At 40.7% G+C, this 24,349-nt stretch overlaps 1 protein-coding gene across 1 annotated transcript in view; it reads right to left on the bottom strand.

The window, feature by feature from the left end:
• Positions 1 to 24,349, bottom strand: part of XPO4 (exportin 4) — a 175,300-nt gene that overhangs the window by 51,760 nt on the left and 99,191 nt on the right. The window contains exons 5-6 of the mRNA XM_073583047.1: positions 12,372 to 12,488; positions 8,435 to 8,588 (exon numbers count right to left, since the gene is read on the bottom strand). Of these exons, the coding sequence (XP_073439148.1) occupies positions 8,435 to 8,588; positions 12,372 to 12,488 (271 nt within the window). The remainder of the gene's footprint in view (positions 1 to 8,434; positions 8,589 to 12,371; positions 12,489 to 24,349) is intronic.

Here is a 24,349-nt window from a genome sequence, read left to right as displayed (position 1 = left end):
AACCAAGTGTAAGTCAATGGTGATCAGTAGGGTAACAAAAGGGGCAACTGTGTTGGTATTTCTGCGTTATCCTGGGGCTACACAGGTCTCACAGTCAAAGATCGCTGTATGCCGCTGCTACATCACGGCGTCCCGCGGTCACATTGCTGACTACAGTGACAACCAAGTGTCAAAAAATCCAACTGGTTCCAACGTGATTGGATTATATCAATGCAGCAATCATTAGCCCCAAACTCATAATCCTAAATGGTTAAAATTGCAAAGGGCTTGTATAAAACAAAACAAATGTGAAATTTACTTGCTATTAGGGCAGAGTCAGACTGCCGTATAACTCGTGCGAGAATCGCATCGCACTGCACGGACTGGCACAGCACCTCGCCTGACCGATTACTATGCAGCTGTCAAGCTCAGGTCAGGAGAGCCACAACCAGTGCGAGGTTTACCATGCGATTCTCGCACGAGAAATACGGCAGTCTGTCTCTGCCCTTAAAAATACTCTGTTTTCAAGAACAGAGAGGATTGTCAATTCTATTGTTTACGTCCCGTTGCTTAGGTAACCGCCACCTTTGCAAGTCCATCAGTGGTGGCCTTTGCTTACTAAGCAAAGCGTCCAGCGTCTACAAGCTCTTTCCAGTATTTCCCTGCTTCGAAGCAAGAATGATCCAATCAGCTTCAGTGCTTGTAGCATTGGAGAGCAAACAGTTCAGGCAAGAGGCATGAAGACACCGATGGTCCAAGCCATCAATCAGGAGCACCCCAAGCTTCCGGGTACGCAGGAAGCAATGTGCTCCTAAAGAATAAAGATTTAAAAAAAAAGGCTTTGAACTGTAAACTGTCTTTTTATTTGAAAATAAATGTTATATATTACAGGGGATGCATAGTATTGCTGATTGGCGGTGGTTCAGATCCAGATACACCCATTGACAGGTCAAAAAAAAAGCTCTGAAGTCTACAGCTCCGGTATGAGCAGTGCACACTGAGCAGGGTACAGGCTCAATATGTCTACAGGTCTGTACTAGTGATGAGCGAACGTGCTGGGAAAAGGCGTTATCCGCCATGCTCAGGTGCTGAGTGTCTTCGGCGTGCTCAAAAAAGAAGTTTGAGTCCCCGCGGCTGCATGTCTCATGACGGGTTTTTCATGAGACATGCAGCGGCGGGGATCTGAACTTAGCAATGCAGAACGCCGAAGACACTCGGTTAGCGCCTGAGCATGGCGGATAACACCTTATCCTTTACAGCTCTGTGTTTCAGAGCAGGACTGAGTGATTGAGGGGGTCTCAGGACCTGGACGCCCACCAATCAGAAACACTCTGCACCTTAAGGTACAACCACACAGGAACTCTAAACTGTTCGGAAAATCTGCAACAGCAAAAAACTGCAACAGTTTTTGGTGCAAATTCCACTGTGGCATTGCTGCGGATCTGTAAAATCTGATGTACGTGCGCTTTATGTGCACAAACCCAAAGTAAAACGGTGACACAAATGCGAAGCGAGCCCTCCGCATACACCCGCCTCTTTATTTTCTCTCTCTTCAGTGTATTAATAGAACGCAGAATCAAACAATTCCTCAAAGACAAAAAGAACATCAGAAAATCAAGGAATTGTCTTAATATCTGACACATTTATTTAGTAGCGCTCACTGTAATAAATATGGCAGTAAGTACTTAGAAGACATTAGAAAACCTTCTCAACCACCAAATTCCAAAAGACTTTCAAGAAAGATTTCAGCCATTTCTATAACTGTTTTTGGTCCTAATGGCTGCAGGGCATTGGAGAAGCCCAATAGTCTAGTGACGTTATGCCGACCCCATCTAGTATTCACAAAGAATTAGACAAATACAGCGCATTTTCTCTCTGGAAAAATACACTGCCAAATATATTGGGTTTTAACACCTTCACGCCGCGGCCAATTTCAGTTTTTGTGGTTTCCGTTATTTCCTCTCCTTCTTCCCAGAGTCATAATTCTTATTTTTCTGTCCACGCTGACAAAGCTTGTTTTTGCGGGATGAGTTGCACTTTTGAATGACATCGTTCATTTTACCAGATAGTGTAATGGAAAATGAGGAAAAAATTCCAAAGAGAAAAAAAACATATTCTGAAATTACTTTTTGGGAATTGCTTTTACAGTGTACATTTTGTGGTAAAAATGACCATGCAATACGATTCCCCTCATCAGTACAATTACGGCGATCCCAAACCTACACTACCGTTCAAAAGTTTGGGGTCACCCAGACAATTTTGTGTTTTCCATGAAAACTCATACTTTTATTAATCACATGAGTTGCCAAATGAATTGAGAATCTAGTCCAGACATTGACAAGGTTCGAAAAAAAGATTTTTATTTGAAATAATAATTTTTTCCTTCAAACTTTGCTTTCGTCAAAGAATGCTCCCTTTGCAGCAATTACAGCATTGCAGACCATTGGCATTCTAGCACTTAATTTGCTGAGGTAATCTGGAGAAATTTCCCCCCATGCTTCCAGAAGCCCCTTCCACAAGTTGATTTGGCTTGATGGGCACTTTTTGCGTTCCATACGGTCAAGCTGCTCCCACAACAGCTCAATGGGGTTGAGATCTGGTGACTGCGCTGGCCACTCCATTACAGATAGAATACCAGCTGCCTGCTTCTTCCCTAAATAGTTCTTGCATAATTTGGAGGTGTGCTTTGTCCTGTTGTAGGATGAAATTGGCTCCAATCAAGCGCTGTCCACAGGGTATGGCATGGCGTTGTAAAATGGAGTGATAGCCTTCCTTATTCAAAATCCCTTAAACCCTGTACAAATCTCCCACTTTACCAGCAACAAAGCAACCCCAGACCATCACAATACCTCCACCATGCTTGACAGATGGCATTAGGCACTCTTCCAGCATCTTTTCAGTTGTTCTGCGTCTCACAAATGTTCTTCCTTGTGATCCAAACACCTCAAACTTGGATTCGTCTGTCCAGAACACTTTTTTTCCAGTCTTCCTCTGTCCAATGTCTGTGTTCTTTTGCCCATATTAATATTTTCCTTTTATTAGCCAGTTAGCCAGTCTCAGATATGGCTTTTTTCTTTGCCACACTGCCCTGAAGGTCAGCATCCTCGAGTCGCCTCTTCACTGTAGACATTGACACTGGTGTTTTGCGTGTACTATTTAATGAAGCTGCCAGTTAAGGACGTGTGAGGCGTCGATTTTTGAAACTACAGACTCTAATGTACTTGTTTTGTTGCTCAGTTGTGCAGCAGGGCTTCCTACTTCTCTTTCTACTCTGGTTAGAGCCTGTTTGTGCTCTCCTCTGAAGGGAGTAGTACACACCGTTGTAGGAAATCTTCAGTTTCTTGGCAATTTCTAGCATGGAATAGTCTTCATTTCGAAGAACAAGAATAGATTGTCGAGTTTCACATGAAAGTTCTTTTTTTTCAGGCCATTTTGAGAGTTTAATGGAATCAACAAATGTAATGCTCCAGATTCTCAACTAGATCAAAGGAAGGTCAGGTTTATAGCTTCTCTAATCAGCCAAACTGTTTTCAGCTGTGCTAACATACTTGCACAAGGGTTTTCAAGGGTATTCTAACCATCATCCATTAGCCTTCTTACACAGTTAGCAAACACAAACTACCATAAGAACACTGGAGTGATGGTTGTTGGAAATGGGCCTCTATACACCTATGACGGTATTGCATTACAAACCAGACGTTTGCAGCTAGAATAGTAATTTACCACATTAACAATGAATAGAGTGTATTTCTGAATCATTTAATGTTAGCTTCATTGGAAAAAACTGCTTTTCTTTAAAAAATAAGGAAATTTCTAAGTGACCCTAAACTTTTGAACGGTAGTGTACGCAGTATTATTTTAATGGTGAAAAAAATCTGAAGTTCGCACAAAAAATATTTTTGGTTATGTCGCCATTTTCAGAGACCCATAACTTATTTTTCAGCCAATGGAGCTGTGTGATGGCTTCTGTTTCACGGGGTGAGACAACATTTTTTTATTAGTGCTATTTTGTGATTGTTGTGACTTTTTGATCGCTTGTTAGAGCATTTTTTGTGGAACTGCGAAGACAAAAAAAACCAAAACTTGATTTTAACGTTTCTGCATTTTTTCCGGTTACGGTGTTTACCGTTTTTATATTTTGAAAGACAGAACTTTTCTAAACGTTGCGATACTACATGTGTACTTTTTTATATCTTTATTTTCATTGTGGGAAAAGATGAGAGATTTGAACTTTTAAAAAAAAATATGAAAAAAATGAATGAAAACTTTTAAATTTTTTTCCGCTTTTTTTACTGTGTTGAATGAAGCTGTCAGAGATTGACAGCGGCATTTAATAAACTAACAATCACGAGTGGAGCGTTGCTCACCCGAGATTGCTAGGGCCAAGTCCTGGCTGTAATACACAGCCATCACCTGTCGGGAATGGGGGAGCCAGCTCCACACCCACTTCCAATATGCGCTGTACATGTACGCCGGATGTCGTGAAGGGGTTAAAACAAGCACAATTTCACACACAAGTTTATTTCTGCAGAAACACTTAGTACTTAAAGGGAATCTGTCAGCAGGATTTTAGAGGGCAAACTATTTATATGCCCATGTAGATCTTTAAAAGACAAGTCCAGCAATAGCATTACATGGCCAGTCCGTTCATCCAACACTGAGAAATCACTGCACAGATGGCTCCTTTCCCTTGAATCAAACAGTATTGAGGCTCGTCAGTCATGCAAAAGGATGCGAAGCTGGACGAGGAATAGAGCTGGAGTGACAGAGGCATAAAATCCACCACAGTCAAATCAATCCATAAGCTGATATCTCAGTCTGGCCTAGTTATTAGGAAACGTTCGTAGTAACGCTCGCTCATTACGATCATGCAGCGCCAATTGAAAATTTACAATAAGCACTGAAAATACTTGTGAATCATTTTTCACCTTCTATAAAAAAAATTTAAAAAAATTCACCTGCTTACAGAATGAGGGTAAAAATGGAAAATTACCAGGAATGTGAATACACAAGACAGATACAAATTCACATTTTAAAGAATGTAAAAATAGCCCAATATTACAGCGGAGGTTTAGAACCAGAGAGTCCGGGTATTGTGGACATAAGACTCAGGCTGTGTGCCCATGTAGAATTTTTTTAAGCGTTTTTGATGCGTTTTTCGGGGTCAAACCGCATCAAAACCGCTTAAAAGAAGCATCCCATTCATTTAAATGCTTTTTCGCCTTTTTGTGCCAATGGATGCGTTTTTTACCGCTAAGGAAACGCTTAGCGGTAAAAAACGCAGCATGTTCATTAATTTCTGCTTAGGTCCACGCTTTTGACTATTTCCTATAGTCCAAAAGACGCGCGGAAAAAACCGCGCAAAAATTGCACGTTTTCTGGGAAGGAGAACCAGTTTCCTGAGCGTTTAAAAAAAGCTACGTGGGCACATAGCCGAAAAGAATGGAGCGTAGGCGACACTGAATGGTGGGTACAAAGCTGGGAATCTACAACGTCCAAAATACTTCATTTGCTTTTTTTTTTTTTTTTTTTAATAATGCGCTTTAAAAAAAAAAAAAAAAATATGAACAATCTGAAAATATTTAAAATACATTCTGGTCTATTTTACAGTGAGGGAATGGGAGCTTTAATAATATTAACCCCCATAAGGTACATTAAAATCCAGCAGTAAACAAGACATAGAAGAATTGCATGTGAATGGGCCCAATGTCATCCAAACAAGAAAGTGAGAACATGAGTAAGAGACAAATTGCAAATTCAATGCGTTTTTTAGCATCAGTATTTTTTAGTAAGATAAACAACAATGTTTTAAAAAGTTCATTTTTTTTTATGTAAGATGGGGAAAAAGAAAAATTTATATATATATATATATATATATATATATATATATATATATATATATATATATATATATATATACACACACATACATATATATATATATATATATTTATTACACACAGAGTGATCTATTTCACGTGTATATTTCAGTTGATGATTATGGCTTACAACCAATGAAAACCCGAAAGTCATTGTCTCAGTAAATTAGAATAATTAACAAAAATAATCTGCAAAGGCTTCCTAAGAGTTTATAAAGGTCCCTTAGGATATGTGCACACACTGCGGATTGGTCTGCGGATTCTTATCTGCGGAACCGCAGGTAAAATGACCAGGCGGTTTTACCTGCGGATTGGCCTGCGGTTTTGCCCTGCGGTTTGCCACCTGGACAATGGAATAGGAGGCAAACCGCAGCAGAATCCGCAGAAACAATTGACATGTCAAGGCTGTCTGCGGATTCAAAACTGCAGCTTTTCCGCAGTTAGAAATCCGCAGCGTGTGCACAGCAGATTGTAAATCCCATAGGATAACATGCTACTGTACACTGTCTGCAGAACTGCTGCGGTCAAAACCGCAGCGGAACCGCAGCAGAAACCGCAGCGTGTGCACATGGCCTTAGTCTGTTTCAGCAGCACCACAATCATAGGGAAGACTGCGGACTTGACAGATGTCCAGAAGGCAATCATTGACACACTCCAAAAGGAGGGTAAATTTCACTTTTCATTTGGAAATTAATGTCCCAGAGTCTGGAGGAAGAGAGAGGAGAGGCCACAATCCAGGCTGCTTGAGGTCTAGTGTGAAGTTTCCACAATCAGTGATAGTTTGGGGAGCCATGTCATCTGCTGGTGTAGGTTCTCTGTGTTTTATTAAGACCAAAGTCAGCGCAGCTGTCTACCAGGAAATTTTAGAGCACTTCATGCTTCCCTCTGCCGACAAGCTTTTTGGAGATGTAAATGTCATTCTCCAGCAGGACTTGGCACCTATCCACACTGCCAAAAGTACCAATACCTGGTTTACAAACAGTATCACGGTGTTTGATTGGCAGCAAACTCACCTGACCTAAACCCCATAAAGAATCTATGTGGTATTTGTCAAGAGGAAGATGAGAGACACCAGACCCAACAATGCAGACGAGCTGAAGGCTGCTATCAAAGCAACCTGGGCTTCCATAACCCCTCAGCAGTGCCACAGGCTGATCACCTCCATGCCACACCGCATTGATGCAGTAATTGATGCAAAAGGAGCCCCAACCAAGCATTGAGTGCATTCACTGATCATACATTTCAGTAGGACAACATTTTGGATTTTAAAATCACTTTTCAAGCTGGTGTTATAAAGTATTCTAATATACAGAGATAATGACTCTTGGGTGTTCATTGACTGTAAGCCATAATCATTAACAGAAATAAACACGTGAAATAGATCACTCTGTGTGTATTGACTCTATATAGTAGAAGAGTTTCACTTTTTGTATTGAAGAACTGAAATAAATTAACTTTTTGATTATATTCTAATTTTGTGAGAAGCACCTGTGTATGTGTCTATATATACATACATACATACATATATATTTTCCCCCCCTCCCGTCGTACTAAAAATAAATTTTAAAATCTAAAGAAAAACGAAGAAACCTATATACTAATTCACACTACTGGCTTCCCGCTTGACATTGCCTATTGTTTAGCGCTCCCTGGTTTCTACTGACCTCTGGTGATGCTCTCGGGCAGGTGGTGGGTGGGAAGCTGTGCGTTAATGAAGGACACAATGCCCGGCTAATATACTTTGACCAATCTTCACTTTAAAAGGAGCGATACTTGGGCTGCAAAATTCCTATGGTGCATTGTACTTTGCTCAACTACAATGAGGTCTGCCAAAGGACTCCAAAGGATGTTGAAACACAATAATATCAGAAGGGCTTTGGAGAGACAAAGGTAATACAATACCCAGGCTTATTTATACTGGAGGTATGAAAGTCACTGCTCTTATAAACATGTAAGATCAGAGCGAGCCGTCTATATCTGGGGTCCTGCAATTACACTGCTAGAATAATAATGCAGACCCTCATTCCTTCCCATATCGATTACGGAAATCTGAATCTCCTGACTAACCTCTGACGAAAGCCGATAATTCAGTGCTCATCTCTATAGTTAAAGATCCCTTCAATATCAGCTTGTGTGTCTTCCTCCTTAATGCACCTGTCTATTGGGAAATCAGACTTAAGACAAGTCCTCTACATCTATATCTAGTCCTAGGGTCAAATTGGAAAATGTTCTAATTACATTTATATGCAATCCGGTCTACAAAAATAAGTGGAATAACCAGGTATGGACGACCGGTCAACACACAGGATAAACGTATGATCCCTGCGGCAGATTGTACCATTGCATACATAAAGGCAATTGATATAGTCACGATTCACATCAGCCAGTCATCCACAGAGCTCACAATCTAATGTCAATCTTGAGAAGTTGCTAATTCTACCAGTAAACTTCATACAATAGTTGCTCTTGGGCAGAGACAAACCCAGGACGCCAGCCCTGGGAGGCTACAGTGATAACTTATCCACCCCTTCCATTGACGATCTACAACCCACCAATATTATGTAGTAAAAGGATATAATTTGGAGGCAAAAAGTTCCAGCTTAAAACCTGATTGGCTAGTGCAAGGTAGCGCTGGAATACTGAAGACATCTGGGCGTTGAGGTTCTCCCGTCGACTGAACTCCTGTAGAACTTCAATGGTTAACATGAAGATTCGCCGTAAATCCTCTTCCTAAAAAGAGAAGAACAAGCATTACACAGCTAACCACCCCTATAAGCTGCGACACCAGTGCAAGGGACGACGGGAAGAGTGCCTCTCTGGGGAGCGGTGGGGCTCTCTCCATAAAAGTGATCCAGTGTCATTCTGTCATCAAGGCACAAGCACTGTTACACCAACACAACAGCTTCTGGATACAAACTGCCAGAAAAAGAGAATTTGGCTTTCCGTAACACCCCCACTTCTCGAACGCAAGGACCATTGGGGGTTGGAAAGTGCAGACTTTTAGCCCTCCATCAACAAAACAGTCTTTTTTCAGGTGAATTCCACCAGGAAAAGTGCAAAAAAAAAAAAAAGACAAAATGACAATGTTGTGTCCATTTCATGGTCGGTCTGTTCTTTTAACCACTTCAATGTTTTGAAACCTTATAAGCAGTTTAAAGAAGCAACACGATCATTCTTCCGCGGCCGGGAGCCATCCGATCTCTATACTTGGAGATATCGAGCAAAGAAGCCCACAGAACCACCAGCTTCAAATCATCTCCAATATTTGTTCGGAAATTCCAGAACAGCTGGAATATCAGCAAAGACGATGGGTTTGTTAGCTTTGGACAAAAAAAAAACCCTACAGGATTTTGTGATACTTTCATACTTTTTTTTAAATTACCTAGTATTAAGGTTGAAGGTAGACACAAGTCCATCACGTTCAACCTATAATCTGAGTTGTTGATCCAGAGGAAGGAAAACCCCCATGATGCCAATCGCCTCAGATTAGGGGAAAATTACAGTACTATATAGATATATATTAAAAAATGTAAATACATTTTCCGTGCACAGTACCCCAAGCTAAAACTGAATAGAACTAGTCCTTGTTTATCCATTAAAGCTAGTCAAGTGAGGAAACTGTTTATCCCTCTACTGTATGGGACGGAAATTGTTTCCACATGTTTAAATTACATTGCTACAAACATTTAAAAAATTTGTACTGCACGACATGTGTAGGTGGCTGCACGGTGGCCCTACATTGTAAGGCTTGGGGGATTTCGGTACCAATGAGGGTAAGATATAAAACACTGACAAATGCTCAATTATGGAATAGCAATAGCTCCTGCATCATCCTGAAGAAGACAGCGGATTTTAACTGGAGTACACAATTATCCTTGGATATAACAACTGAGAAAATATATATATATATATATATATATATATATATATATATATATATATATACACACACACACACACACACACACACACACACACATATACACACACACACATACATAATATATGTATGTAGGTCTGTATGTGTGTGTGATATAACTACTATATATCTCCTGTTTTCTTTGCATTTGCTTATTTATTAACTCAATCACAGACCAATAAAGCAGGTTTTTAACGCCCCATAAATAAAACAATCCTGAATGTCAAATAGTAGTGTCCAGTGTTCGCAGAAATACAATATAACAAAAATAATAAAAATAATATCTATGAGCAAAATTTCAGCAGACTATTGTTAAAGCAGGAATTTCTGCAAAAGAATAAAAGAATAAACCGTAAATAAGTGGCACAGTTTTTTTTTTTTGTTTTGTTTTTTTTAGGAAAAAGGGAAAACAAAAGAAGAAAAAAAACCAAAAACAGAATGCTATGTCCATGCCTTGGTAGGTTTAACCACCCATTTTTTACATCAATTGTGCTTTAATGGTTGGTAATAAAGAGGCTTACACTAATTTACTAATTCCGGCTTTATCGATCTCTATACATGTACTTCGTCAGTGGTTTGCAGGCCCCTTCCTGCGTCTATAGAAGAATTGCTCCCTTCAGTTCTGTGTCAGACACAAAGTAGGGGATAATAATGCTCTGATAACGCTTCTATACCAAATAAGAGTCCGATAATCTATTGTCGCTGATGTCCATGTGACGAACAGGAAGTCAAACTTTGATATTAGGTTTAGCAGGAAGTGTAAAAAGTTTTTATACAAAACAATCTATTCTATAAATTGTATTGAAAAAAAAAAACAAAAAAAAAAAACACAATAGAAAAGAAGTTTAAATACATTTAATATAAAATCCAGATTTAAACCATGTCATTTTCTTATGACATTCCCTTTAAGCCTAAAGCTGTCAATGTGAACACAAAAGCGAGCTCAGTTATCACCTAAATGCACAGTAGAGCAGCACAAAAAAAAAGTTTGGATCCCGATCACTCACATAACTGGTACATAACTGACACCAATCGCTCCGGACAGATACCATTAACAACAGCTTGTGGGTTTGTTTTTTTTTTTTTGTTTTTTTTTTTTATTTACACAGGGACAGATGTTATGGTTCCCTTATACAGATATGTATGAAGCTCAAGATTCATTCTCTCGCTCTATACGATTAATTTTCAACCTGCACAAATAAAGATAGAAAAAAAATACAAAGACTAAAAGCCCCCTATGACCAGCTTTACACCACCCAGCACACCCAGCTTTACACCACACAGCACAACCAGCTTTACACCAACCAGCTTTACACCACCCAGCACAACCAGCTTTACACCACGCAGCACAACCAGCTTTACACCACAACCAGCTTTACACCACACAGCTACTTAGGAAGACCACAACCTACCCTCTTTGGGTTCTCTCAACTTTAACCTTTTATTAACAATACAATTTTTTACGTTTCATCCCCATAAAGCTTCTTGTTCTACATTGACAGTGTGATGATGCTAACCACGTCAAATACAGAGCAAAATGTGACAGGAGCAGGCATCTGCAAGTAGGAGGTAGGGGGAAGGAAAAAAAAAAAAAAAAAAAAAAAAAAAACAAGATTACTTTGGCCAATGGCCAAAGTTATTTTAAGGCAGTCATTGTTAGATAGCATTAGCCCCGTATGTAGCACAGTCTTAGAGCACAGAGCCGCCAGATAACAGATCATGCGACCTGTAAAAGAAGCAGAACTTCTGGAATGTCTCATACTCCCCTAAGAATTCAGAGCCAGCATTGCTACATCTGCTAAAAAAAGAAGTTACACACCAAAGAAATCTATTTTGAATGACACCATTGAAATTATACAATGTACTGGAAAATGAGGAGAGGGAACAAAAATAAACAAAAAAAACCACACAAATGGAGTGAAATAGTGAAAAAAAATCTCCATAAAAATCAATTTTCTTTGGGTTTAGTTTTTCATACTGTGGCTTAAAAAAAAAAAAAAAAAAAAAAAAGATCTGGGAACATGATTCTCCAGTTTACTGTAATTACCATGTATACTTATTTTTATAGTTCTGAAGAAAGGTGTACTGTCCCTGGCTTCTTATGCGCCAACTACAGATGGCTTCTTAAAGGGGTTGTCCAGGCTTAGACTTTAAATCTGCAGTCACTATGTGAGTGCAGACTTGCGAACTCTCACAGTGTGTGTGCGCAACGTCAGGATTCTCTGACGTTGGACGCGGCGGGCGCGTAACTACAAGTATGTAACTTGCATACAAGCAATCACATGCCAACTAGACGTGTGCGGCCTCACTCAATACAAGCAAATTGAGAGAGGCCAGGCACGTCTAGTCGGAATGTGGCCGGAAATTGCAAATCGCATATTTGTGGTCATGTGACTACTGACCACACAGTGTCTGAGTGACTCCAGACTCGCGCCCCAAGGCTGAACAACCCCTTTAAGTCCGTTTCTACCTCATGCTGAAAGGCTGGTTTTGACATGGGCACATTTGGAATGAAAGAAACCCCAGCTACACAATGACATGACGGTGGGTTTAGTGGCCTTGCACTTTATGGCAGAACATGGAGGAACACTCACCTGAAATATCCTTTTGCAGTTCCCGTGAAATTCCATACTGAGGCCGATGTTGCTGGTTTTGCTTGAACTTGAGAACTCTATAAGCAGGGCTGTTAATATGGAGCAGGCCAACGTTTGCTGCAAAGAAACAGAGAAGATGTGTGAAAATATTCCCGGGATCTCCGCATATAATAAACTGATATACGGCTGCATCGACCCCCCAAAATCAACCACTACAGGGTCAGCAGCTGTTCTACTTAGCTGCAAAACTCAATCAAGCTAGCTCATTAATTAGAAGAAGGTCATACTGAAGCCATGTTCACACAAGTATATTTCACCATGCGTGAAAAACGATTATCTGCGAAGAAAGATTATCCTTCTAGATCTGCACGGTGGGAAGATCTGGATCCACACAGCCAAGCATCGCTGTAGGTCAGTGCCCCAATGATTTACCGGGAGATTAAAAGGGGTGCTCCCAACTTGTACACTTATGCCATAAATTAATAGTTGATGTAGGTTCCACCAATAACAGAGCCCAGACACACCGCTGTCAGTAGTAACGTGGTTGGAATATGCGCTCACCGACCACCTACTGACCATTGATTGCCCCCAACACCTACTGTACATTTATGGCATAAATGTGGATATGCTGTAAATGTAAGTGATGGAAATACACCTTTCTATATGAGGAGCTAAGGTAGTCATGTATTAACCAAAAAAGGCTACAAGGCTGCAATTAAAGGAGTGTTCCCATCTACAACATCCTATCTCAATATGTAGTAAGTGTAATAATAATATTAGCAAATACCACCAATTAGAACAGTAGTATAGTTCTTCTGATTTGCTATGTCTCTTACCATTAGCAGGGCATTCTAGCAGGTTAAGATATCCATGGTTACGGCCATTCATAGTGATAGTTAGTTGATACCCAAGCTACTGCAATGCACTGTACATGGTCAGCGACATAGCGAATCAGAAGAACTATACTACATATCTAATGGGAGATATTTTCTAATATTATTTCAACTACTACGTTTTGGGATAGGATCTTGGAGATGGGAATACCCCCTTTGTGAGTCTACAAACCTTTATGGGTCATGGACAAGGGATAGCTTTATCAAACCACCCATTAATAGGCAGAGGCATCCTTATTCATGAAAAGTCTAAAATAAGAAACAGATTAGAAATAAAAATACATTTTTTTTTCCAATTCTGACCAGTGTCCCTTTATGAGGTAATAACTCTGGAATGCTTCAATGCATCCTAGCGATTCTGAGATTGCTTTTTCATGACATATTGGGCTTCATGTTAGTGGTAAATTTAGGTCGATAATTTTTGCGTTTATTTGTGAAAAAAAAAAAAATTTGGCGAAAATTTAGAAAATTTTGCAATTTTCAAATTTTTATTCTGTTAAAATCAGAGTTACGTGACACAAAATAGTTACAAAATAACATTTCCCACATGTCTACTTTACATCAGCACAGTTTTGGAAACTATCTTTTTTTTTGTTAGGAACTTATATGGGTTAAAAGTTGACCAGTGATCTCTCATTTTTAGGCCAAGTTCACACGTAGCGGAACTCTCGCGGAAATTACCGCGAGAGTTCCGGAATTCCATTCTGCTGGAAAATCGCATTTTAAATTCCCGCGATTTTCCCACGGAAAAACTAGCATTTTGCAAGCGTAATTAGCTTGCAAAATGCTAGAGCTTTCCAAGCGATCTGGAGCATCGCTTGGAGAACTGATTGACAGGTTGGTCACACTCGTCAAACATAGTGTTTGACAAGTGTGACCAACTTTTTACTACTGAGGCCGCCTATGCAGCATCAGTAGTAAAAGATAAAATGTAAAAAATAAAAATAAAAAATGGTGTTCTTACCTTCCGACGTCCCGCGCAGCCTTCCCGCCTCTCTCCACGCTCCCGTTCCCTGTAATCCTTTGCGAAAATGCCCGCGATGACGTACGTTCTCGCGGGAACGCGATGTCTCGTGGTAATTCGCGATGACGTCGCGAGAATGACCGCAAGACTTCGTGATCCCGCGAGAACTGACGTAATCGCGGGCATTTTCGCAAAGGCTTACTGGGAACGAGAGCGTGGAGAGAGGCGGGAAGGCTGCGCGGGACGTCGGAAGGTAAGAATAACAATATTTTTTATTTTAAATTCTATTTTTTACAGGGATATGGTACCCAAAGTCCGGAGGACAGTCTCCTCTCCTCCGGACCGTGGGTACGATCCACAATTGTTCTGCTTACTTTTCGCATGGTGGGCACAGCCACATGTGGGAAGTAAGCGGAACAATGCATTCCTATGGGTGCGGGATCGCCACGATTCTGCAAAATTAATGAACGTGCTGCGTTTTTTTTACAGCGAAGCGATTTCGTCGCGGTAAAAACCGCAGGATTAGCACAGCATTGCGGAATCCCATAGGAATGCATGGGATGCTTATTTTTCGCGTTTTTGCGGCAAAATCGCGCGGTTAAAACTGCCGCAGAAATGCGAAAAAAACGCCACGTGTGAACTCAGCCTTACAACAGAATTTACAAAACCATTTTTTTTTCTAGGGACCACCTCACATTTGAAGCCACTTTGAGGGGTCTATATGGCAGAAAATACCCAAAAGTGACACGATTCTAAAAACTGCACCCCTCAAGCTACTCAAAACTACATTCAAGAAGATTATTAACCCTTCAGATGCTTCACAGGAACTAAAGCAACGTGGAAAGAAAAAAAATGGACATTTTTCCAACAAAAATTTTTTTAGCATCAATTTTTTCATTTTCACATGGGCAATAGGATAAAATGGATCCTAAAATTTGTTGGGAAATTTCTCCTGAGTACTCCAATACCTCATATGTGGTCATAAACCACTGTTTGGGCGCATGGCAGGGACCGGAAGAGAAGGAGCGCTATTTGACTTTTTGAATGGAAAATTAGCTCCAATCGTTATCGGACACCATGTCGCGTTTGCAGAGCCCGTGTGCCTAAACAGTGAAAACCCCCCACAAATGACACCATTTTGGAAGCTAGACCCCCGAAGGAACTTATCGATGTGTAGGGAGCACTTTGAACCCCCAAGTGCTTCACAAAAGTATATAACGCAGAGCAGTGAAAATAAAAAAATCTTTTTTTTCCTCAAAAATGTTTTTTTTAGCACGCTATTTTTTATTTTCACATGGCTAACATGAGAAATTGGACCACAAAAGTTGTTGTCCAGTTTGTCCCGAGTACGCTGGTACCCCATATGTGGGGAGGAACCACTGTTTGGGCGCACGGCAGGGCTCAGAAGGGAAGGAGCGCCATTTGACTTTTTGAAATGAAAATTAGCTCTAATCGTTAGCGGACTCCATGTCGTGTTTGGAGATCCCGTGTGCCTAAACTTTGGAGCTCCCCCACAAATGACCCCATTTTGGAAACTAAACTCCCTAAGGAACTTATCTAGATACATAGTGAGCACTTTGAACCCCCAGGTGCTTCACAAAAGCTTATAACGCAGAGCTGTGAAAATAATAAAAAAAATTTTTTCCTCAAAAAATTATATTTTAGTGCGCAATTTTTTTATTTTCCCAAGGGTACCAGAAATTGGACCCCAAAAGTTGTTGTCCAGTTTGTCCTGAGTAAGCTGGTACCCCATTTGTGGGGGGACCACTGTTTGGGCACACGTCGGGGCTCGGAAGGGAAGTAGTGACATTTTGAAATGCAGACTTTGATGGAAAGGTCTGCGGGCGTCATGTTACATTTGCAGAGCCCCTGATGTACCTAAACTGTGGAAACCCCCCACAAGTGACCCCATTTTGGAAACTAGACCCCCTAAGGAACTTATATAGATGTGTGGAGAGCACTTTGAACCCCCAAGTGCTTCACAGAAGTTTATAACGCAGAGATGTGAAAATAAAAAAATCATTTTTTTTTTCCACAAAAATAATTTTTTATCCCCCTAAGGGTAACAGGTGAAAATAGACACCCAAAGTTGTTGTGCATTTTTTCCTGAGTACGCTGATACCCCATATGTTGGGGTAGACCACTGTTTGGGCACACGTCGGGGCTTGGAAGGGAGGGAGCACCGTTTGACTTTTTGAACGCAAAATTGGCTGGAATGGTGGCACCATGTCACGTTTGGAGACCCCCTGATGTGCCTAAACAGTGGAAACCTCTCAATTCTAACCCCAACACATCCCTAACCCCAACACATCCCTAACCATAACCCCACCCCCTAACCATAACCCTAACCTCAAGCATAACCCTAATGCCAACCCTAACCCCAACACATCCCTAACCCTAATCTTAACCCTAATTCCAACCCTAATTCCACTCTAACCCTAATTCCAACCCTAACGGAAAAATAAAAATAAAAATATTTTCTTTATTTTATTAGTTGTGCCTACCTATGGGGGTGATAAACGGGGGTTTATGTACTTTTTATTTTATTTTGATCACTGTGAGAGTGATCAAAATGAATGAATGAATCTGCAGCCGGCGGCGCCCATGAAGCAGGACGGCGGGACACCGGGAGCCGGACATCGGAAAAACCGGAGGGGGTGGTCGGAAGGTGGGGGGGATCAGAGCAGATGACGATGGCGGAGGCACAATTGCCGCCGTCAGTCGGTATCGGGGGCCGATCGGCCCCGTGAGTCGTGTGTGTGTGTGTGTGTGTGTGTGTGTGTGTGTGTGTGTGTGTGTGTGTGTGTGTGGGGGGGGTCGGATCTGGGTCTCCAGCCATGTCCGATGCTACTCCAGCATCGGCCATGGCTGGTTTGTAATATTTCATCAATTTTCATTGATGAAATATTACTATCGCTCCGATTGACTGATTCACTTTTAACAGCCAATCAGAGCGATCGTAGCCACGTGGGGGCGAAGCCACCCCCCCTGTGGTGAAGTACAAAGCCCCCTGTATCTGCGGGTCAGGTGACCTTTCATTGACCCCGGTCACCCGACCCGCAGGGGGGCTTTGAAGTCATGACACAGGGTATGCGTCATAGGTCGGAATGGCACTGACTTTCATGATGCATACGCTGTGTCACTGGTCGTGAAGGGGATTAAGATGCAATACACTGCTTTTAAGGGTTGATGGCAAAATCCAAAAGGGAAAACGGTCTAGTGCATCTTCTGCAATGCTGCAATTCCAAGGCTATGTTCACATGTTGGATTTTTGCTGCTTTTTATGCAAATTTTAAGCTGTATTTTTACAGTACCTCCAAACGCTATGAGATTTCAGAAATCTCCTGCACACACATTGGGTTTTTTTCCCGTTGAATTGAAAAACTGCTGCATTTTTGAAAACTGCAGTCTGTCCCTTGTTTCACCATTTTTTCACACATAGAAAGAAAAGAGTAAGTGCAAAAAGGCAGCAAAAGACACAGGTGTCAGATTTTGCTGTGTTTTTGGTGCAAAAATATAAGGAAGTTGCATTGCTTTTTTTTGGGAGGGGGGGGCAGACACTAAACTTTATCAGCACGCTGAAGAGACCCCCCCCAAAAAAAGCAAAAACCTTTCTTTTTGTAAGCAGCTTCTTTACTGCCAAGAGAGCAGGTTTTGAATACAGAAAAAAAAATGCAGCAAAAATGCAATGTGTGAACAAAGCCTTAGAGCCTCAAAGGATGACACATTAAATATAAATAATAATACTAATACTACTAATAGTAAATAGTAATAATATTAAATTTAAAAAAAAAGCAGCCTAAAACAAAGGCATAAATGTACTAAAACCGAGGGGAATCCCTTAAGGCTATGTTCACAAGCTGCGTTATACTTTATGCAAAGTTTAAGTGGCTTACAAAAAGCAGGTTTTGCTGCCTTTTTACTGCTGTACTTGTGTCAGTGTACATGCTGAAAGTTTAGTGCAACATCAGGTTTTGACATAAAAATGCAGCAAAAGCCAATACCTGCGCTTTTGCAGCATTTTTCATACATTGGATAGTGCAAAAAAAAAAACAAAAAAAAAAAACCCTGCTGCGAAAACACTGAAAGAAGTGGCAAAAAAAAAAAAACACAGCTCTTTGACAAGTCAGTCAGGAAAAAAAAAAAAACAAGATGTGTACAAAAGATTTCTGAAATCTCAGACTTTTCTGGTACTGTGAAATGCTGCTGAAAATTTTCGGTACAAAAAAAACGCATAAAAACCCTGGAAAAAAGCAACATGTGAACACAGCCCAAGAGCTGGAAAAAAAAAATTATACGATATAATAATATTATATATATATATATATATATATATATATATATATATATATATATATATATATATATATATATACACACATACACATACACACACGCAGTAGACCAAAAGAGTGGTGCCAAGAGTGTGCAAAGTGGTAATCAAAGCAAAAGGTGGCTACTTTGAAGAACCTAGAATATAAGACATATTTTCAGTTGTTTCACCCTTTTTTGTTAATTATATAATTCCACATGTGTTAATTCATAGTTTTGCTGACTTCATAGTGAATCAACAATTTTCATAGTCATGAAAATAAAGAAAACTCTTTGAATGAGGTGTGTCCAAACTTTTGGTCTGTGATAATATATATATATATATATATATATATATATATATATATATATATATATATATATATATATATATATATATATTTTAAATGTCAAAAAACAAATAAATAAAAAATTCACAGTTTTGGGTCTTTTTTGTTACTATTGGAATTTAAAAACAAAACCTTGAATAAAGTGTACATCGAGTGACAGAAGAGAAGAGCAGTCTGGAGTGTCCAGTAATTAGAGGTCTCAGACAGAACGGATTACAGTTCTCACAGAACAGGAGGAAGATTTGTGGGGTAAATTAAAGCAGAAATGTCAGTGGGAATGTGAATAATGGGACAATTCTGTAATTTATACATTATCAGAGCACCTCGCTCCTCCAAAAGAATCCGAAACCATAAATCAGTGTACGCAAGAGCCGTCCAGCAGGGTCATTAGAGCCGGCACAGTGTTGGCACATAGTGCTACTGTACAGCAGAGCTGTGTGTGTGTTCCAGGATCCAGACCTGCTGCTCCGCTGCTGCAAAACACCCACCGCACATCGGACGCCTAGACACATGCCCTATTAATGCAATTTCTCCAGCAACCTCCCAGCCTAAAGTGCCAGGTGAGCCGGAGAGAGAAATAGGACGAGCTCCCGGCATAATAATGACCACCTTACACAGCAAATATCAGCCGGAGTAGAGTCACATTCAAACAGCTTGGGCTTGAACGGTTAAAAAAAATAAAGAAAAATTCCTATTCACTTTTTTAAGAGTTTAGAAATACAATTTAAATCATAAAAAAGTTTATTCATAAACTGACAGATTGAACGTAAGTGGGAGGGTGTTGTACACAGATCTCAACAATGTGGAGAGGGGATAAAGTATCCAGTGTCTTGGTCCTCAGACGCCCACTGTGGCACATACGAATTCTATCTGTGCGACTTAAAATCCCAGAAAGCAGAGGTTTAAATGAATAAAACACAAGTTATCCGGAATCTACTCTCTCACAAAACTATCAGTCTGCTCTGTGCCCCCTGGTCTATAATAAGATTATATATGTATCACCCTCTATATATCTCTCTATAGAGAGATTATATATATATATTATATATATATATATATATATATATATATATATATATATATATATATATATATATATATATATATATATATATATATATATATACACACATACATACACACACACATACATACATATACATACATATACAGAGAGAAAGAGATAGAAAGAGAGACAGTTAGGTCCATATATATTTGGACAGAAACAACGTTTTTCTAATTTTGGTGCTAGACATTACCACAATGAATTTTAAACAAAACAATTCAGATGCAGTTGAAGTTCAGACTTTCAGCTTTCATTTGAGGGTATCCACATTAACATTGGATGAAGGGTTTAGGAGTTTCAGCTCCTTAACATGTGCCACCCTGTTTTTAAAGGGACCAAAAGTAATTGGACAATTGACTCCAAGGCTATTTCATGGACAGGTGTGGGCAATCCCTTTGTTATGTCATTCTCAATTAAGCAGATAAAAGGCCTGGAGTTGATTTGAGGTGTGGTGCTTGCATTTGGAAGGTTTTGCTGTGAAGGAAACATGCGGTCAAAGGAGCTCTCCATGCAGGTGAAACAAGCCATCCTTAAGCTGCAAAAACAGAAAAAACCCATCCGAGAAATTGCTGCAACATTAGGAGTGGCAAAATCTACAGTTTGGTGCATCCTGAGAAAGAAAGAAAGCACTGGTGAACTCATCAATGCAAAAAGACCTGGGCGCCCACGGAAGACAACAGTGGTGGATGATCGCAGAATAATCTCCATGGTGAAGAGAAACCCCTTCACAACAGCCAACCAAGTGAACAACACTCTCCAGGAGGTAGGCGTATCAATATCCAAATCTACCACAAAGAGAAGACTGCATGAAAGTAAATACAGAGGGTTCACTGCACGGTGCAAGCCACTCATAAGCATCAAGAATCAAAAGGCTAGACTGGACTTTGCTAAAAAACATCTAAAAAAGCGAGCACAGTTCTGGAAGAACATTCTTTGGACAGATGAAATCAAGATCAACCTCTACCAGAATGATGGAAAGAGAAAAGTATGGCGAAGGCGGGGTACAGCTCATGATCCAAAGCATACCACATCACCTGTAAAACATGGTGGAGGCAGTGCGATGGCTTGGGCATGCATGGCTGCCAGTGGCACTGGGTCACTAGTGTTTATTGATGTGACACAGGAAAGAAGCAGCCGAATGAATTCTGAGGTATTCAGAGCCATACTGTGGGCTCAGATCCAGCCAAATGCAGCCAAACTGATTGGTCGTCGTTTCATACTAGAGATGGACAATGACCCAAAACATAAAGCCAAAGCAATCCAGGAGTTTAATAAAGCAAAGAAGTGCAATATTCTAGAATGGCCAAGTCAGTCACCTGATCTCAACCCAATTAAGCATGCAATTCACTTGTTAACCCCTTCACCCCCAAGGGTGGTTTGCACGTTCATGACCGGGCCAATTTTTACAATTCTGACCACTGTCCTTTTAGGAGGCCATAACTCTGAAACGCTTCCATGGATCCCGGTGATTTTGACACTGTTTTCTCGTGACATATTGTACTTAATGTTAGTGGTAAAATTTCATTCAAATAACTTGCGTTTATTTGTGAAAAAAATGGAAATTTGGCGAAAATTTGGAAAACTTCGCAATTTTCCAACTTTGAATTTTTATGCCCGTAAATCACAGAGATACGGCACACAAAAAACTTGAAAAAGTAACATTTCCCACATGTTTACTTTACATCAGCACAATTTTGGAACCCAAATTTTTTTTTTTGTTAGGAAGTTATAAGGGTTAAAAATTGACCAGCGATATCTCATTTTTGCAACACCATTTTATTTTTACGGACCACATCACATTTGAAGCCACTTTGAGGGGTCTATATGATAGAAAATACCCAAAAGTGACACCATTCTAAAAACTGCACCCCTTAAGGTGCTCAAAACGACATTCAAGAAGTTTATTAACCCTTTAGGTGCGTCACAGGAATTTTTTGAATATTTAAAAAAAAAAAAAATGAACATCTAACTTTTTTTCAAAAAAAAAATACTTAAGGTTCAATTTTTTTATTTTACCAAGGGTAACAGGAGAAATTGGACTGCAAAAGTTATTGTGCAATTTGTCCTGAGTACGCTGATACCTGATATGTGGGGGGGAACCACTGTTTCGGCGCATGGCAGAGCTCAGAAGGGAAGGAGCGCCGTTTGACTTTTTCAATGCAAAATTGTCTGGAATTCAGATCGGACGCCATGTCACATTTGGAGAGCCCCTGATGTACCTAAACAGTGGAAACCCCCCACAAGTGACCCCATTTTGGAAACTAGACCCCCCAAGGAACTTATCTAGATATGTGGTGAGAACTTTGAACCCACAAGGGCTTCACAGAAGTTTATAACGTACAGCGGTACAATTAAAAAATCATTTTTTCCACAAAAATGATTTTTCACCCCCAATTTTTATTTTCCCATGGGTAACAGGACCCTAAGGCTGAGTTCACACGTGGCGTTTTTTTCGGGTTCCCCGGCGGTTTTAACCGCGCGATTTTGCCGAGAAAACGCGAAAAATAAGCATCCCATGCATTCCTATGGGATTCCGCAATGCTGTGCTAATGCTGCGGTTTTTACCGCGGCGGAATCGCTTCGTGGTAAAAACCGCAGCATGCTCATTAATTTTGCGGAATCGCGGCGATCCCGCACCCATAGGAATGCATTGTTCCGCTTACTTCCCGCATGTGGCTGTGCACACCATGCGAAAAGTGAGCAGAACAGTTGCGGATGGTACCCACGGTCCGGAGGAGAGGAAACTGTCCTCCGGGCTTTGGGTACCATATCCCTGTAAAAAATAGAATTTAAAATAAATATTGTTATTCTCACCTTCCGACGTCCTGCACAGCCTTCACGCTTCTCTCCACGCTCTCGTTCCCAGTAATCCTTTGCGAAAATGCCCGCGATGGCGTCCGTTCTCGCGGGATCGCGAAGTCTCGCGGTCATTCGCGCGACATCATCGCGATCCCGCGAGAACGGACGTCATCGAGGGCATTTTCGCAAAGGATTACTGGGAACAGCTGCGCGGGACGCCGGAAGGTAAGAATAACACCATTTTTTATTTTTTTTTTACATTCTATCTTTTACTACTGATGCTGCATAGGCGGCCTCAGTAGTAAAAAGTTGGTCACACTTGTCAAACACTATGTTTGACGAGTGTGACCAACCTGTCAATCAGTTCTCCAAGCGATGCTACAGATCGCTTGGAAAACGCTAGCATTTTGCAAGCTAAATACGCTTGCAAAATGCTAGTTTTTCTGCGGGAAAATCGCAGGAATTTAAAATGCGATTTTCCCGCGGAATGGAATTCCGGAATTCTCACGGTAATTTCCGCGAGAGTTACGGTACATGTGAACTTAGCCTAAAAGTTATTGTGCAATTTGTCCTGAGTACGCTGATACCCCACATGTGGGGGTAAACCACTATTTGGGCGCATGGCAGAGCTCGGAAGGGAAGCAGCGCCATTTGACGTTTTTGGCTGGAATTGAGATCGGACACCATGTCGTGATTGGAAAACCCCTGATGTACCAAAACAGTGGAAACCCCCCACAAATGACAATTTTGGAAACTAGACCCCCCAAGGAACTTATCTAGATGTGTGGTGAGCACTTTGAACCCCCCAGTGCTTCACAGAAGTTTATAACGCCCGGGCGTGAAAATAAAAATACTCGTATTTTTTCCACAAACATGATCTTTTAGTCACCATTTTTTTTTTATTTTCCCAAGGGTACCAGGAGAAATTGGGCCCCAAAAGTTGTTGTCCAATTTGTCCTGAGTACGCTGATACCCCATATGTGGGAGAAAACTACTGTATGGACACACGTCGGGGCTCGGAAGGGAAGTAGTGACGTTTTGGAATGCAGACTTTCATGGAATGGTCTGCGGGTGTCATGTTGTCTTTGGAGAGCCCCTAATGTACCTAAACAGTGGAAACCCCCCACAAATGACCCCATTTTGGAAACTAGACCCCCCTAAGGAACTTATCTAGATGTGTGGTGAGCACTTTGAACCCCCAAGGGCTTCACAGAAGTTTATAATGCCCGGGCATGAAAATAAAAAAAATCGTATTTTTTTCCACAAACATGATCAATTAGTCCCCAATGTTTTTATTTTCCCAAGGGTAACAGGAGAAATTGGACCCCAAAAGTTGTTTTGCAATTTGTTCTGAGTAGGCTGATACCCTACATGTGGGAGTAAAACACTGTTTGGGTGCATGGCAGCGCTTGGAAGGGAAGGAGCACCATTTGACCTTTTCAACTCAGAATTGGCTGGAATTGAGATCAGACGCAATGTTGCATTTGGAGAGCACCTGATGTGCCCAAACAGTGGAAACCCCCAATTCTAACTCCAACCCGAACCCCAACACACCCCTAACCCTAATCTCAGCCCTAACCCTAGCCCTAATGGTA

Source organism: Dendrobates tinctorius, unplaced genomic scaffold (assembly GCF_039654945.1).
Source record: "Dendrobates tinctorius isolate UK_male_01 unplaced genomic scaffold, ASM3965494v1 ptg000075l, whole genome shotgun sequence".
Classification (NCBI taxonomy): Eukaryota; Metazoa; Chordata; class Amphibia; order Anura; family Dendrobatidae; genus Dendrobates; species Dendrobates tinctorius.
Note: the sequence above shows the minus strand (reverse complement) of the source record. Positions and strands in the feature narration are given on the sequence as shown.